At 42.0% G+C, this 17,598-nt stretch overlaps 2 protein-coding genes across 5 annotated transcripts in view; one reads left to right on the forward strand and one right to left on the reverse strand.

The window, feature by feature from the left end:
* The first annotated feature begins 159 nt into the window (after positions 1 to 159).
* On the forward strand, positions 160 to 2,430 carry LOC143514192 (uncharacterized). 2 transcript variants are annotated; one of them, XM_077005088.1, is made up of 3 exons: positions 160 to 292; positions 590 to 649; positions 988 to 2,430. In XM_077005088.1, the coding sequence occupies exons 2-3, from the start codon at positions 592 to 594 to the stop codon at positions 1,422 to 1,424; spliced, it is 495 nt and encodes a 164-aa protein (XP_076861203.1). In that variant the 5' UTR covers positions 160 to 292; positions 590 to 591; the 3' UTR covers positions 1,425 to 2,430. The 2 variants fall into 2 exon arrangements, with proteins under 2 accessions (XP_076861203.1, XP_076861204.1); XM_077005089.1 differs by having other exon boundaries at positions 162 to 292; positions 611 to 649.
* btbd11a (BTB (POZ) domain containing 11a) overlaps positions 2,427 to 17,598 on the reverse strand; it is a 109,551-nt gene continuing 94,379 nt past the window's right edge. Inside the window, exons 5-17 of one of the 3 annotated variants that reach the window (XM_077005086.1) lie at positions 16,845 to 17,010; positions 15,485 to 15,574; positions 14,053 to 14,154; positions 13,112 to 13,205; positions 10,532 to 10,667; positions 9,059 to 9,285; positions 8,633 to 8,811; positions 8,231 to 8,336; positions 7,104 to 7,206; positions 6,905 to 6,986; positions 6,722 to 6,790; positions 6,316 to 6,429; positions 2,427 to 5,666 (exon numbers count right to left, since the gene is read on the reverse strand). In XM_077005086.1, the coding sequence (XP_076861201.1) occupies positions 5,445 to 5,666; positions 6,316 to 6,429; positions 6,722 to 6,790; positions 6,905 to 6,986; positions 7,104 to 7,206; positions 8,231 to 8,336; positions 8,633 to 8,811; positions 9,059 to 9,285; positions 10,532 to 10,667; positions 13,112 to 13,205; positions 14,053 to 14,154; positions 15,485 to 15,574; positions 16,845 to 17,010 (1,690 nt within the window). In that variant the 3' untranslated portion in view covers positions 2,427 to 5,444. Of the gene's footprint in view, positions 5,667 to 6,315; positions 6,430 to 6,721; positions 6,791 to 6,904; positions 6,987 to 7,103; positions 7,207 to 8,230; positions 8,337 to 8,632; positions 8,812 to 9,058; positions 9,286 to 10,531; positions 10,668 to 13,111; positions 13,206 to 14,052; positions 14,155 to 15,484; positions 15,575 to 16,844; positions 17,047 to 17,598 lie in introns of all 3 variants that reach the window. The other 2 variants (XM_077005084.1, XM_077005087.1) reach the window with 2 other exon arrangements.

Here is a 17,598-nt window from a genome sequence, read left to right on the forward strand (position 1 = left end):
ACAAAAGGCTGTTTTCCCCCACTGTGGCCCCCATTGCCCACCTCTTGAGGTCATGAAAGGTTACTGCCCCTGTAACAGATTTATGGCATGGTGACTCCTCTAACTCCCCTTGGTGACAACACATGGAAGAATGCCCAGTTCTGTTTGAAAGAGAAAAGGTGAAAACACTCAGTCTAGCCAGAACTCTGGGAAACTACTAACCCGTATAAATATAGCCATACTAGCAAGGAATTTTCTGTTATATTTAAACAGCTGGTTTAATTGCAACATAGATTAACTCTCTCATTTGGAGGTAAGTCATTTCAAATCAATGGCATATAAATGTCTCTAATAATCCAGTTTTTTTTCTTCTGCAGTTATGTTTAAGTGATATTTACTAAAAATCTGTCACCTAAAAATCACTTTAAGTGTAGTTCCAGCATTTTCTGAGATGTGCCTTGAACTTTTTCAAATTGAAGCAATGAATCATATACTCGCGTTATTCTGTACCTCTGTCTTTGTTTGCAAAGAAAGACAGTGATTCTTAACTGGGCTTTGAGCTGTGCTTAGTACTGAATGTGAGGTTTGGATAACAAAATAACTTGTGCAGAAATGTATTCCGATTTTACAGGGAACATGGCAACTGGCAGTAGAAGACGTAATGACAAAGGTACTTTAACAATGCAAACTAAAACTGCTAAACAACACTGCCATGTCTTTGGTAAAAATATGTTTATTTAAAAAGTCCTTATCAACCTGTAGAAGTTGTAGTCATATATATAGATCAGTAATGCCACGAGAGAGAATCTAATTCAGCATCAGCTCCCAAAGCAATGAAACAGCAAGAATTAAAAACAAAATAAAAACCCCTGAGCCATATATATAGTCATAGAGTTTCATTAGTTTAACGTCTAGCATCTCTTGATAATACAGCACAAACGCTATCACCATAAAGCATGCTGAAAGAGCCCAGTGAGCGTTGTCACTATAATCTCCTCTGTTGCCAAGGGCGCTGGGTGGCCACTGTGACGAGGCACGAGAGCCTGCGCCTGTGCGAGAGACTGCGCGTGCTGCGCCTGCAGCACCAACGCGAGCTGGCGCGAGTGTGCAGGGCTCAGCTAGAGCTGCAGGGAACCTTGGAGCGCCTGAGCCGTCCAGGGCCTCCGGCTCGTCCAGCGCCGTCTCTGTCCCGTCCCGTCCCCGTCGGCGTCGTCCCTCCGCGGCGCCGCGTGCAGCCATGCTGCCCCAACCACATCGTCTGCTCCAGCTGTAACCTACGGCTGAGGCTGGCAGACTCCCTGACACGGCGCTTCACCCCGGGCCTCTGGACCATGTACTGCCGCTCCGAGGATGGTGCGTCCAGGGTCTACCCTATGCCTCCGTTCGTGGAGCGGAGGAACCTCTCCATATCTGACAACTCCCTCAGATACCTGCCTTTTGTGTAGCGCACAAAGCACTGTTTGCAAATCAGAAGAGTACTCTTCTTTTGAAACATTTGTTTTTACTTGAATCGAATGTAAATCTGTCCAAACACCCTTTGCCAAGGCAGCTGAATTCAAGTAGGCCTACTGCTATTTTGTTTTTGTTTGCCATCGCTGTCTTAGGCAGTGATTTGGGTAATAGTGAACAGGCACATAAAGGAACAGGCATTTAACGGGCTTGGCCACCCATCTGTGTCCCTGCAGCAACCTATTGTCCCCACTGCAGCCTTTGTGAGCAGCTTTAGTGCCGTTGGCATTCCACAACTCCAGGAGGATACGAGCTCTTTCAACAAACGCTCACACAGTGGTAGAACGCCAGACATATCACCACATCTGTGTATTGTTTTACTTTAGGAGGTGACAGGCAGGTAATGTTGTTTGTCTGTTTCATGTTGTAGCTTGATCATCTCATTATCACTTAAATTTTTTGTCATTCATTTGTGATTGCATTGGCGTATTGGTGCTGTTTCTCTTAAGAGTTGTCAAGGTGATGGAATCTAGGACTAGATGCTTAGAGAACCATTTAAACTATGAAATTCACTACCAAAATGTTATATGCTCACACTAAGATTGCTGAATGCTGTCCATAAGTAATGACATTTAATGGTTTCTAATGATTAACACAGTATAATGACTTTAAAATGTACGTTAGAAAAATTATATATAGTCCAGAGAAAAAAATGAGAAAGAAACACCAAACTAGCAGATAATGGTCAACGCATTACCATCGTTTAGAAGACCACAGAGTGCACAGCCATTCACAGCGTTTGTGTTGCCCTAGAGGTTATGACCTAATGCCTTTTGCCTTCTGTAGTCATGATGTACTTATTTGTTCCATTGTTAAGTAACATGAAACTCGCCAAAGACAGACAATTGTAGAAGCTTAGGAACAGGTTGCTCAAGAGATCATTAATACTTCATTTCAGCATTACTTATGCAAAATACAATTTAAAAAATCAGTGGCGCTTCAATTATTATTGTTTTATTGGCTGTACACAAATGCATGTCATTGAACAATTGCACTGGAGCATAAGTGTGACATTCGTTTTCCCAAAGTCAACAACATCCCTTATATTTACACTAGGTTTAATATATTTCTATATGTGCATCTTTTGTACAATGTACAATGTTACAATCAAGTGAAATAAGGATAGCAAACAAATTCCCCCCAAATTAGATTCCACCTAAGCATGCAAATTTTGTCTAATAGAGACATCAAAGGAAACCACAGACTGGAGTGGGGTTGTCTGTAAGCATGTCTTAATAGCAGCCAAAGCAGATAAAGTCAAAGCCAAGACACACTGAGCAAGTCTTTTTTTTCTTTTCTTTTTTGTTTTAATACTCTGAAGAAAGTGCCTTTAGGGATCCATTTACAACACAATGGCCTCTATTGTTTATTGGTCCTTAGTGAATACTTAATTCAGGTAGTATTGAACTACAGGACTACTTTACTAATTAACAAAGACCTACACAGACAACCCTTCCCAGTATCCATCACTTGTGAAATATATGCAGTAGAATACAAAGATTGCATCTTTAAGAACAGTTGCCTAAATGTGTCATATTGCTTTCACAATTCAGTTCGAGCAGTTCTGTGGGCTTTACAGGTGCGATGAAAGTCAACATAGGGTTTCAGAAGAGTTACGTCATGGGCTCTGTAAGCAATCTAGTGGTTCAAAACACTCGGACCCGGGCTTGTCTCAGCTGCGAACCCTCCGCTTCAGATTTGGCACGCACACATGTGGAAGGACGTGAAGCAATGATATCCGACAGGCAAGTGTGAACGTTTGAGAAAAAAACGTCATCTTTGTCTTAGCTACACAAAATAGCCGAGTGGAGTGTAACAAAACAAAAACATATAGTGTAAGAAAATAAAGCTACCATACCATGATTTCAAATAAAATTATCTTCACAGTTTGAAATTATTTGCATCGTGATCGTTCTATTGTTAGCTACATATGAATAAACTCTGCTTTAAAATCTTGTATTATGCTTTAGAAACAGGAAGATAAACCAACTGCATCGTCTAATTAAACATTCCATTCTATTCTTGCACAGCTCCCAATACAAAATGTGAACCATAAAACGATTCTTCAATGCCTCTTTCAGTACGTCACATACTTTGCCTTAGTTATAAATTTGTATATTAGTATATGTACTCTGTAGAAAATATATGATAGATGCCATGAGCAAATTCTTTGTGGATTGCCATCACGGGTGCGATGTATCAAAATGACTGACTTTAAAATGGATGAGCAGTTGGTGGTGGTAAGCTTGTCTGATGCTAACAGTAACTTCAGATGTTCTTTGGATGAACTGTTATTTCTCTTAAACATCAGTTACTTTGGGTTTAGCCCTGGACAACACACACACACACACACACACACACACACACACACACACACACACACACACACACACACACACACACACACTAATATTACACTCCCAGGACAGTTTTGCACAAACATCCCAAACATTAGACATACTTAGAGAGAAAAAAATCAAAACAACAAAAACAAACAACACAGAACATGCTTCTCTGTAGTAACAGAACAGCACAGTTAAAACAGCAACACTTCAGCTGGCATCACATTTAAGCAGAGGGGAAGGGAGTGATCTGGAATATGTACATTTGGTCATAGTTGTGGTGACCGGTGTATTGGCATCATCTTCCTGTAAACACTATTAGACAGATTTGCTGCCATGTCTTGCACAGTAGATCCCTCCACAGCGAGTTCCACACTGGCATGAACCTTGTGTCCACAGTTTGGAATGCAGGAAAAGCACTCTATCCCTACAAGGGGTCGTGGGGAAGGTGAGGAACACTGATTCTCCCCCTTTGTGTTATTATAAAAGTCATACGTAGGCTGCAAATGGCCCATGCAGATTATTGACATAGAATGCTGATTTGACACAACCCTCAAGGCAAGGATGAGCTGCTCAGTGGTCAGTGTACTACGCACAGTGGTAGTTTCATGGGTCGTTAAAAGTTGTCGGCTGTAACAAACCAGGACATCGGGGACTTGTGTCTCCCACAAGACAGCAAATGATGGGTTGCCTAGGAGTGCACAGTTGGGTTACCTAGGAGAGCACAGCCAATCTAGAGAGTTCACTACAGATCAAAATCACTATTAAATGTGATTAGATGCCAAATGAGACATATTTTAGTGTACAAAATACGCACTTTTATCTGCTGTTAAAGTTTTTTTACATAGTTTGCAGTTTGGCAATAACTCTTTATTCATTGCTACAAACAATGGAAAACCATACACATTATTTAAATAATATATTCAATATAATTAGTGAACACCACAAAAATAATAGCATAATGTTTTGACCATTACGCATCTATAACTAGAGCATTCTTGTTTGAGAAGCTGTCGTCTCCTGTGGTGTGACTGGCAGAGGGAATATTGGGTATTCTTTACCTAACAATTCTGGCTCATCTGGTCCCGTATACATTTAAGACTGGGCAAATTGACATAAATAAGATGGCCAGTCTAACAAGTGCATTATATAAATGGCAGCAGGAATGGAAATGAAATAAAACATCTCGAAGTGAAATGCAGCTACTGAAACCCTGTTCAAACAGGCAGCGTGTGCTCTTGCATGTGCAACAGTCTGCAATGTCCGTCAGACCTGCTCGAGAGCATGACTGGGGGCAGGGATGATAAAAGCTGTGTGGGCGGAGTTTCGTTGCCAGGATGCTGTGATGCTGAGGATGTTTAGTGTAGGACACACATCGCAGCCCTTGAAATGGCACAGGATAACAGCAGGTTGACTTTGCAGGGATGGTGAAGAGACAATGGCTTCGGGAAAGATACAGGAGTGGGCCAACGTGTGTCCCATTTGCCCACGGCCTGGCTGGTACCAAACCGCTATCAAAACCCCCCTTCTAAGCTTTCAGACAGAAAGGGGCCCTTGGCGTAACCCACAACCGTGCGGCAGGTCCAAGTGGGTGTAGATCCTAGACTCGTGGTATTAAACAACAGAGCCCTTGGAAGAGGAGAGGTGGATAGACTGGATGCGGGTGGCCAGAGTACGCTCCAGGTCATGGAGGATGTCGGAGGGTGGACCTGGGCCAGGGCTCTCGGCCGGCTGCTCGTACAGAATATGTTTAAAGTTCTCCAGCTCGATCAGGAGGACCAGGTTCTTCAAGAAGTAACCCTCGATGAAGGCTGAGAGCTCACTGGCCCCCAGGAACTGAGAAGGAATCAAGTCACATGGATTATACTCCCAAATGAACTCAATTATCTCAAATTATCTATCAAATTACTCATTTGATAGTCATTAAATGGTTAAAACACAAACTCTTAAGTTATACATTAGAATAATTGGAACAAATAAATAGCCAAATTAATGTTTGTTAATAATTTTACAATCATTAATAAACAAAAACAATTAATTATGAAGCATTCTGTGTCTTTGTGGTATCATACAGTTGTGTGCTAATGCCTTTTAGACAGCTATTTATGACATAGTGCCACTCTTGGGAATCAAGTTATCTCCATCTCAGTTATTGTAACTCTATGACTCACTCCCAAGCATTAATTAATGAGCACAAAACAAACATATAATTATTGACAATAATCAACTACCTATTTGATAATCTACCTTTTTGACTATTTTAATCAGATACAGTTACTGCTAAGTGTTTTGTAAAATTATGAAAATTCTGTTTAGACTATAAATAGGTATTTGTTTATGCTGAGGATAATGAGATAAAAAAGAATATACATTCATTTACAAGGTACTGCTCTTCTGAGAATGCTGTGCTGTGGGCAGTTTGCCTACATGCCTCTTCATGCTAAACCTTTTCTGCATCCTGAGGGTAGACCAAACTATTACTCACCTTAGCATGTTTGTATATGTCCACACAGGTTTCTATAGTAATGTTCTTGGAGCAGATGATCTCACAGTGACGTTGGAGGGCCTCAAGCTGGAAGAACTTGGCTGCAGACAGGAGCTATGGAAGAGAAGGAGGAAATGCACAAGTTTAACTTAATACACAGCACTTCCAGCTTTCCGTTATGGTTGTACTGTGTACTTTCATACATTATACCTCGAGGTATACTTGTCTACTGACATCCCAGTTCAAATAAAGCATCTTTATGAGACACATGGTGGATACACTGGAGCTTCAGAGTCAGCCAGATTCAATATATATATATATAAGATAAGAAATCAGTGCTATAGTAATGTAGAAGGATGAGAGAAGAGAATAGAGTGGAGAGAAGACAGAAAGGCAGCTGTAATACCTCCATGACCTCTGTGTTTCTGATGTGCAGGGACTCAGTTCCTCCACAGTACAGGTACTGCATTACCAGCTGAAACACACACACCACACTTCGTGAACGACCTACCAAACTTCATTTCCCACAATGCATCACCAGTTTACTGCATGCAAGCAGGTGTGACTGAAACCCCAAAACAACTCCAACCTGAAAGATGTTGTACTTGACGTGACTGATTTCAATGCAAGTGTTCTCTGCAGCAGGTCTGTTGGAAAGCAGAGACTTAAACCTGGGGACGAAGGGAGAGACAGTAGCTTCTTTAAAACAAATACTATTGCAGCCAAAGCCAAATTTAGTAAATAAATCATTTGGTTTGGTCAATCAAAACTTTGTAATGCTGTCTTGCCTGGTGGAGGCCGTGAAGAGCAGCACTTTGTGAGCATAAAAAGGTTTCGTCTCCACCAGAAATGTCACATCAGACATCTCTTTATTATTCAGAAAGTGTGGATCTGCAGAAGCACAAGAGATAACACACTAAAATTCCAAGTTTCACCAAATACTGCAACTGAAGGCGGAGAGACACACAAGCTGGTCGATGAGCAAGGTGTATGCGGAGTTGTTTTTGAGACTGCCTCAAGGAGACTGACTCAGGACCAAGACGTCAGCTAATCGAGTCTAAGGGCCGAGACCAACAAAGCAGCACGAATGAGTAGAGAGAGAAACAAGAACAATGTGACATCAGGCTGAATTAAAAATAGCTTGCAACACTAACCCATTATATGAGAAAACTAAAATTTAACTTTTGGAAATATCTCAATTTGAACTTTTAAATATTGTATAAAACATAAATATTACAGTTTAAATTGTGTGCAATTTAAGTGTATTATAATTTTGGCATCTCATCATTTCAATGACAACAACAATTTAATAAATTAATTCCACAATTCTGAATAAAATCTTTTTTGTCCCTGGATATGTTCAATGGTCTCAGAAAAAAAAGTAGAAATTTTTCGAGTGACCTAGTTAGGATGAATAGAAATGCATGACAAAACCAAGATTAATATGAGGTCATGAGACAATACAGTATGTGATCTTAATGTCTACAGCACAATTTCAATATAACACAAGCATCGATAGATGGCAGTATTGCTCCTCCTAAGCGTTGTAAGTAGAAAATCAACTAAAGAAAAAAAACGCTTTTTGTTGCATTTCATGTTTTCTCTCTATCTCTGATGATGAAAATACTGTGGTTTGAGCCACTCCCAATCTCTGTGTGTTCCAAAAAAATTAATAACTTGACTGGTTTGACTCTTTATTGTTTAGATTTCACTGTTTATTGATAATATTTGACTGTCAATACACATAAGCTCGTGACTCCATCATCCGATGGGAAACCCACATTTATACGAGTCCCAAACCTACTGTTGCACTCCCAACTTACAATAGGTTTAAACGGTGCAAGCAAAGCTCTGTATGAGAGTTTTTTACAGAGAGACTTTGAGTCTCTTTAAGTGGAGCAACACTGATACCCACCCAGGCGGGACGTCTGTTTCTTTTTGATCTCTGTCAGCTTGGGGATTGGAAAGGGCCCATAGCACTGGGTAAATATTACAGCTAGCTGCTGGCTGATGACTTCATTCTGCAGATTATAAACCCAAACAAAAACACACCCACACATGCACACAAAGTTTTGCACAGATGTAAAACAGCATGTCTTCAAAGATATATGACATCAAACATTTCCAAGCTTTTACTCCCGGCCTAAATGAAGCTAAATATTTTCATAATTGCTATACGATGTATTTGGATTTTAAATGCGAAAGGAATATTTTAATTTCCTTATTAATTAATGCGCAAGTTGTACTGATTCGCGGTGATGGCTATCGGGTGAAGGCATAGCCAGAGTGACGCAGGACGGTGGGGGGGGGAGCGAACCTTGCTGGCCCGTAGGATCTGGAACATGAGCGGCAGGCCGTGTGTGATCAGCTCCTCAGTGTACTCATCCTCCTGGATGCAGCTGAAGTCCTTCAGCAGGCCTTGGATCAGCGGCCGACGCTGCTGCACGAAGCAGGTCCTCAGAGACTCCAGCCACGTGTGCAGGGTCCACGGCACGCCTGCGCACATCGCCAGTCCGACCGTCAGCCAATCCCCGCCGCGCATTCGCTCCGCGCTTCCGGCGCGAGAGTTCTAAGCCAACCCTAGCCATAGCTATGCTGGCTACTAGTGCTGTATCAGTGCTAGCCCATGCAGTGGTTGTGCTGAGCCAGGCAGTGTATGTCTGCAGATGTGGAAAGGTATCAGTCGCTAAGAGCGCCCCACCCCCCGCAGTGTGGACGGCAGACGTGCAGTGTGATTACTAACCCAGGCTGCGGATGTCTATGGTAATGTCCACATGGCCGTGTTCGGCGCTGTGGTACATGGCCTCTCGTAGGGCCCTCAGTTTGGCCTTGCCTGTCCGCAGGGTGCCCTCAAATTGGGGTGCTCGCTTCTCGGCGCCGGCCTCCGAGCCTTCCGCCAGGATCTCCTCCAGAGACAACACATCGGCCTTGTCCTTGTCCACCTGGGAGAGAAGCCTCCGGAACACATTCCTGTAGGAGCACATTCCAGCGTTCAACCACTTCAGAAGCTACCGACAGCCAACCCAGCCACAAAACCCACAGGACTGAGAGCAGAAATGCCACATGAGGCTGAAATGCAATTCTGGGACAAGAGAAATTATTAATCTATTAGCACTGCCTCTTAAGAGCCATTTTGTTAATCTGACAGTGGTGTGCCATTATTTTGTGCATTCATAGTATTTCATAACTGCCTGCATGTTGTTCAGCTATCAGTCTAAGGATTGTTAACATAACACCAAGCTTGTATTTGTGCCAACAGAACAATGAGTCAGAGATTGGAATCGTTTCAGATATATCATGCATTTTTAAAACACCCCGAGTCCTTTGATATTTTATTATTCTCATTTATCAATGCATGAAAATGATTTTTCTACATATTACTGCTCCTTACCCATGGGCATGTGTGTTAGGGAGTTAGTGTAAATCATTAGAACATAGGCATGAGGACACTTGGAGAATGGCTGGTTTGTCCTGCACCACCGTCCAATGTCTCAAGGGCTTGAGGAGCAGCGAAGCAGCTTTTGCAAGTCTGACTCAAACTGCAATACTTCTCCAATCCTGTCTGCCTCCATAACGGATTGCCTTAATATTGTGGCACTGAGGGAACTGGCTGCCTAATGCACTGGATTCACAGTCAGAATGCATGCACTGTGAATTTCAATAAGCACTCATTATGCAGTGCTGAGTGTGAGCGTGAGGGAACATGTGGGCGCCAACACTTGTGGTGTACAGTTCCCCCGCCATGAGGAATGATAGTGCCCAAGTTACGGAGGTGTGCTGCATACAGTTTCCTCTTGAGAAAAACACCAGCTGGTCTTTTATGTCTGGCTACAACGTCAGGTCAGAAGTTCAGAATTCTGGAATGGGACTTTGACAATTATGGAAAACAGCAGAAACCCAAGAGTGGAATGAGATCAAATGTGACTTTATTGAAAAATAAACTGGTGGTGTTCCTTTCCTAAACATTCTCTGTTGCACTGGTAACGTACACACATGTGTAGGTGTAGTCTGTATGTGTGCTTAAGTGTAGCCCGTTGTCTGTATGCATGCATGCTTATGTCTATGTAGGTGTAACCTGTATGTGTGCATGTGAAGGCATATTCTACATGTGCATGACTGTGTAGACGTAGCCTATATGCGCGTGGAAGTGCGTGTACAATGTATGTGTGCATCTGTGTGTAGGTGTACATGTGAGTGTAGTGCACGTATGTTGTACCTGTGTCCGTGTGCTGCTGCAAGGCTGTATGAGTTCAGGTCCCCTAACGGGGCAGAAGTGATGCCATTGCGGTATGTGGTGCCAATCAAGGGGTCTGCTCCCCTCTCCAACAGAAGGCTGACCAACTCAAAATTGCCTGAAAACATCCCATAAGAACATAAGATTTTTATCTGTAATCTAGAACATTGTGACAATATATACAGAAGATAACATTAATTACATTTTTATTTACTTTATTATAAAAATATTATTCATTACTTTTATGAAGATTATATATATATATATATATATATATATATATATATATATATATATATATATATATATATATATATATATATATATATAAGGAAGTGACGTTCCAGTTTTGGAGTTGACAAGAGACTGGAGAAGCTGTTTCTGATTTCCAATAGAGGAGATGGGTGGAATTTACAACATATTTTTTAACGTTACAACATACAAATGAGTTACAACATATTTTGTGCTAAATTGCTGTTGCTCTATACAGTTCAGTTCATGTAGTGACCTCCTCATACCCAAAGTGGCACTTTTTCCTGGCTCATTCCAGTGTCTGATGGCGAGGGTGTCCTCGGGTTTATATGGCATAATGGCTTTCATGGATCACTTAGACTTTCATATCTCATTTTGTATGGGACCAATTCTCTTTCCATTTTCTTTCTTCAAGCTTGCATGTGCATGTAATTCAGGAGTCAGGAGCCCAGAGAAGGAGCCACACAGTACAGTTGTGGACTTTCTACTCCATGTTGTACATATATTTTTTGTATTAAATGTGAGGGAAAGGCACATTTGTACTGCCAAATTCTAGTTCTTATGTGCCACAGAGCAGCAGATTTTTGCAAGTCTGATTAGTTCTTGATTTGCTTGAGGATCAACTGATGAGCCAAATCAGGTTTGTAAGAGACATGTGCAGACTCATGAGGACATTTGTCATAGCCTTTGGTCATATACATCAAGAATGACACTGAAAAAGATGCGATATGTTTTGGGTCCAAACAAAGAAACAAAATCCACACACCTGATGCTCCAAGAGGAAGTCTAATAGCTTTTTCAAAGCAATAAAAAAAGGTTTTATTTTGGACAAAATATTTCAGGTATTCACTGTTTTATAGAGCTTGTTTTACGTTTGTGGGATATGTACACTTTTGTCATGTGCCAAAGGTTCAATTTCTTTTTACTGGAAATGTAAGAAATGTAAGAAATATTACATTGCATTAGGGAATAAGATAATTACAATCTGCCCACAGATGGTTCGAGGAGAATAATCCATATTCATGGATAATACAAGTGACTGTCTACAGACAGATTCATCTGCACCTTAAATGCACATGCACTGCCAATGAGAACTTTTCATTTAAAACCTTTGAAGACTAAGTGTAGGTACAGGTGGTGTCCTGAAAACTACTGTCCATTACGTTCAAAGGCCATAGTTAAGATCAGTGGATCAAAGCCTGTCATTAAAGTCAAGGGTCGGAAGAGTTCATTGCTCTAGTATCAGTACTAATAGTTCTGCGTCACTGCGGAATATCCTGATGCCTCCCACTCCATGTTTTGTTAATGGGAAACAGGAGCCACACAGAATAATGGGGAGGTAAGAGCGTCCGTGTTCATGGAGAGAACCCTGCGGACGCCAGTGCCGGGCGTAATTGACCTGCTGTACTGCAAATGGAGCATGAGCATGAGGAACGGGCCTTGATGTGCTTAGAATATGGTGAGCCTCCTAGGAACCGGCCCGGCATGAGCCTTTCCATACAGGCATGCCGGCTATTTAGCGTGCCGACGGAAGCTTCTGGAAATTTTTTTTGTGCACGTTTGCTGTTGTTTAGAGGTGATGAAGGGAGATAATGAAAATGTTTGCCTGAGTATTGGAGTGTACTACCTGTGTAGGAACCTTCAGGCTGAGCAGAGATGTCACTTTCAGCAATGTTTACCTAGACATTATGAATGTCACCGGGGCTCATTGATATTGTTGGAGCTATGTCTTCTATGGTTTAGTGTATTAATCTTGATCTTAATCTGGTGGTGTCCTGAACATACCACTATACTTCTATAGTATGTCCATATTCTCTAAACGAACATTTTTGTTTATTGACAGTAATCTGTCAATATTCTGATACATTCTCAGTAATTGATGGTCTGTATATCTTCTGTATCAATTCCAAGATATGACTGCAAAAATTCTCTGAATATATTTATGTGCTGATTGCATACGTCTATTATAAAGACAGTATATTATTCATGAGTGTAAATCTGGCATTAGCATACTGGATGACTTAGTGAGAGTTGGTAAATAAATAAATAAAAAAAATCTCCATGCTATATTATTATGCTATACAAATAGTGAGAGATCTAAGTTAATAAAAAGGCTCACAAAAGGGTGAATCAGGCTGGCCTCAAAAACATTTGAAAGCAGTTACGGCCATTATAAAATGGACCATAAGTGTCTGTAAAGTGTGCCATAAGATGGCTGATGCCGAGAGCCCAATGACACCCATAAACGTGGAGCTCATCCATGTTCATGTAGCAGTCAAAGGTGGGTGGAGGAGGGTCTGAGTGCGCTACCTGCTGCCGCGGCTAACTGGAGGGGCGTCTCTGCGTAGTTCTCCGCCCCGTCCTGAAGAGCTCCGTCAACGTTGGCCCGGGCGTCCAGGAGCAGCTGGGACAAGCAGGACACAGCAGAGAAAAGACGTGAGTCATGGCGTAAATCACAGCACTAGCGCTAAAGCTCACTGCGGCTCTGACTGATCACCTAGGTGACGGGGCTGTGTGTTAGCTTACACCTTGCACTGTCTGGAGCTAGCTAGGCCATCTGATACTACTTTCCATCACTCTCAGTGTTTGAAAGGGAGGATGAGTGCAAACAAACAAAAACGTAAACAACCCCCAAACCACAAAACTATTGAAAAAAGCAATTGCCTGAAAAACCACTGAAAAATGCAGTTACCTGGAAAAAAAGCAAATGGCTTAAGTTGATGGAACCAAGAAAGTGGATTTCATTTCAGTGACAATGCTCCTGTGTTCTTGTGTACTTGGGAAAAGTCTCCCAAGTATGTGTTCTTGAGATCCAAGTGCTTACGGAAGAAAGCCTTCCCTATTATGTCTTTATGTGGGAGGATTAAAATAGTTTGTTGAACGTTCATTGCATTGAACACTCAATGTTGAGGGCAGTTTAACATGTGAACTTTCTTCACAATGGGAAAGTGAAGAGAATTTACTGTTAGAACTCTTGTCTTCTTTGGCCCACACACACATTTTTCTTTCTGATTCTGCTGGAAGCTGTATGATAAACAGTATTCCCTGCCTTGTGTCTGACTCCTTTCCCTCACACCCTACAGTGAGTCACATTGAACGACCCATTCAGTCTACCCTGAAGAGGAGTATCCAGTTCACAGCCGTCTAAGCAGGCCTTGTTATCTGCCATTATAATTGTTATTTTAAAGCATATTAATAATTGAGGGAGAGTGCAGAGGTGGAAGGCATCGAATCATTCACGTCGTCACTACCTGCACGACAGGGACGTGTCCGTGTAACACGGCGAAAGTGAGTGGTGTCCCCTGCCTGGTGTCGGGGTAAACTGAGGGGTGCCTGTGTACTGAGCTGGGCACCTGGGAAGTCATATAGGGCAGGTTCAGGGAGAGAAATAGCATTCAGCCATTAATGAGCACACTAGAGTTCAGTTGGAGGAGGAAGAGAGAGAAAAAAAAAGAAGCAGGAAGAAGAGGACGTAATGAGTGAGTGGAGTGTTGGAGCAGCTTCTTTCCCCATCTGCGCCTTCTGTTAACCCCAGACGCCGAAAGAACGGAGACGCTTTCCGTAGTGTTCTCCCATAACTTCCATTTCCCAAAAACCCACCCGAATGCCGACAGATAGCCCTTCCTTCTCTTTCTCTCCCTCTGGTATCTTCCACGTATCTCGCCACTTTTACTCTAAGACCTGACCGTAATCGGAGGAAACCCTGCCGGGTTCTTTGAAGTTCTAAACGCAGCATCAGACAGACTGCAGGAGAGATAATTGGCAGGGAGCACAAACGAGCAGTGACTCCTGAGCTAAGCACCAAACGCTGTGGAATCGACTCGTCTGGCCTGGCGTAGCCCCCTTCTGCTTGGCCTGCTGGGCTCTATTGCAGGCAGAAACTGCCATGGATCTTGAACACTATTAAATTAGGTAGCTGTCTGTGAACAGCTGGAAAGATGTGACCTTTTAGAAAAGTCTACATTCACTGAAGTTGACAGCCTAAGAAAATTCTTTTAGATATAAATCTTAGTCTGTCTATGCCAATTCAGAGTTCGCTATTTCTATTCTTGTAATATCGTGTATATTTAAGGGTTTATGGCAATGAACAAGCAATTTGGTGTTTTGTTCAAGAGTCTCTCTCTCTACTAGAATACACGAACCTTAACAGATTATATGAACATCAGTCAAACAACATGAAGCATGGTCCAATGGTCCAGATTAGCTGCGGTGACGCTCGTGTTACGAGACTTGACTCTTGGCTTTGGCGAAATCATGTTTATCTTAAGAAAACAATCCCACCTAAAATCAGTCTATATGGGACACTTCATGCTTTTGACCCAAACAAGTCACAATAAGTGCATCTACTTGAAACCTCCTGCTGACAAAGTTGTGATTTGTTCCTAAATGTTCCTGTGAATGTTAGGTAAGAAAGACCAGATTCTTCCATTTGCTTTGAATGGAGTAAGTCCATATAAATCGTTAGTGTTAATATAGGGACACAGATAGCATAGGTTTAAGTAGATGGACAGCACCACCCACTGACACGGACAAACAGTGCATGCCAATGGCATGGAAATAGCACAGGAAGACGTACAGCAATAGTAGCACAGTTCACAATTTCTTCTAGGACAACTACAAGGCAAAGAGCCTCTAGACACACACACCATCATGTAAATGTAGCCCCCGCTACTGGGTACATACCTGACTATTGATATCAGCCCCAGCATCCAGTAGCATCTGCACCATGGCCTCGTCACCACGGACACACGAGTACATGAGTGGAGTCATTCCCTGGTCACACACACCCAAACACACAAGTCTCAGCCCTCTGGACTACAGCAAAGATCTCAGGAAGACGGAAACAAACAATTACAGCATAATACACATATTGTGACCAAATTCACAGTAATTTTGTGTTTTGTACATCTAACTGGCCAAAACCCAAGTATGGCGATTCTAAGACTTACACCACTACAATATTTTTTAAAAGTTTAATCTCGAAGTGATATTCTTGGGTTTTTTTTTTCTTCCAGTCTGATAATCATAGCTCTACAGCGCTTGAAGTCTACGGAGAAGTGAGCTCAAATCCCCCGATAGACTCAAACACCGCACGGCTTCATTTCATAGTCATGTACAGGCATCACTCATTTTACAAGTTACAGTACAGAATGTCAGCGCCACCTCGACTCAATCACTCATCACTGAAGCTGTTCCATGTCACAACATGTGTGACAGTGCAAGAGATCCTTCGTTAGCTGGCAAGCGTTATCATTTCAGTAGGTGATCACTGTATAATCCGGCTCAGACGCAAAGCAGCCGCCTTTACTGTTCTGTCTGTATTTTTACGATTTGCTAATCACAGCTATTGATATGTGAACGCACAGTCAATGCTAATGCAGCAAATCACGACCATTTAACAGCACCAATAATACAGGAATAATACATGGAGAAAAAGGTAACTGATGGAATGCATGATGTCAGGAACATGGGCCATGTCCTTAGGACATTAAATAAAACAATAAACATATAAATAAGAAATCCATTAACACAGCATGACTCGTGCTTCCACACTGTACCATGACGAAACTGAAGAAAAGCACCGTGGGGCTTTATGATGTGCCGTTAATGGTTGAGCAGAGCCAAATGCTATTCATTAGACCCATGCATGGTAGCGAAACATAAGAGCAATTAATTGCAAAGTGCAAAATACCAGAGTGTAAAACTCTTAACTGCAATATCAGCACATCGCTATTATTTGCATAGAGCTTACTCTGATTAGCATCTGCAGAGATATGGAATTTAAATATGTTAATATTTTAACATATTAGTGTTAGCTAATGTCACTGTCCACACTGGCTGTTCTTCTTTCAAGATACTGGCATAGTGGGTATAGGCAACAGGTGAAATGCTGGGATATGAGCAGCGACCTGTTAATGTGAATTAATGCGCATGTCAGTTAATGTGAAACATATCAGTCCCACAAGTGAGGGCTAGCCAGCCACACACTAGCACAGGCTTATTTGAGGTAGGCTGCTTGGTTCTGTTTGTGCGCACGTCTGACCTGTTCACTCATGCTGTTAATGCCGTCAGGCCCGAGCAGGTTGACCGCTTGTTTGACCAGGTCGGTGCGGCCGCAGTTCAGCATGCGGAAGCCCAGGTCCTGTAGGAACTTGGCCTCGGTGGAGGCCGCATCCAGTTTGCGCGTGGCACAGAAGCAGTCGTCCGCTCTGGAGATGATCACATCATTAGCTGATGCATCAGGGCTTTTGTGGATTCGATGATAATAAGCGATTAGGATCAAAGAAAGGCTTGAATTATGATCATTTTTCACACTTGCATTATAATAATCCATAAAATTAACAATAATTTATGAGGTTGCATCATAAATTATAAAGGATTCAATGAACAGGAAAGTTTGTATAATAAATACGTAAAGACTTAATTTCTATGCAGGAAACATGATTCAGATTTTAGTTAGATATGAATGCAGATTATAAACAGCCTGCTTTGCTTTTCTGTAGACTTATAATGCAGGAGAAGTGCCAGCTCTAATCTTTCTCTGGTACCTAATGGTCTGTATGTGCCATAATAGGCCCCACTTTGAAGGCAGCTGTGCTCTGTACAACAATTCTGACTATTACAAGAGAGGTTTTATTTCAAAAGGCTGCTGGCGTGGAAAAAAATGGCAAAGCAAAGGTTTGCTTTTTGTTTTTTTGTTTGATAAAATTTGTCAAAGTAACTGCACTCAAGTGAGATCTATAGAAGGAATTTGCATAGGGCTTCATGGTCTGCCACTACTTGGGTAAATGTCAGGG

The sequence above is a fragment of the Brachyhypopomus gauderio genome, chromosome 5 (genome assembly GCF_052324685.1).
Source record: "Brachyhypopomus gauderio isolate BG-103 chromosome 5, BGAUD_0.2, whole genome shotgun sequence".
Lineage (NCBI taxonomy): Eukaryota > Metazoa > Chordata > Actinopteri > Gymnotiformes > Hypopomidae > Brachyhypopomus > Brachyhypopomus gauderio.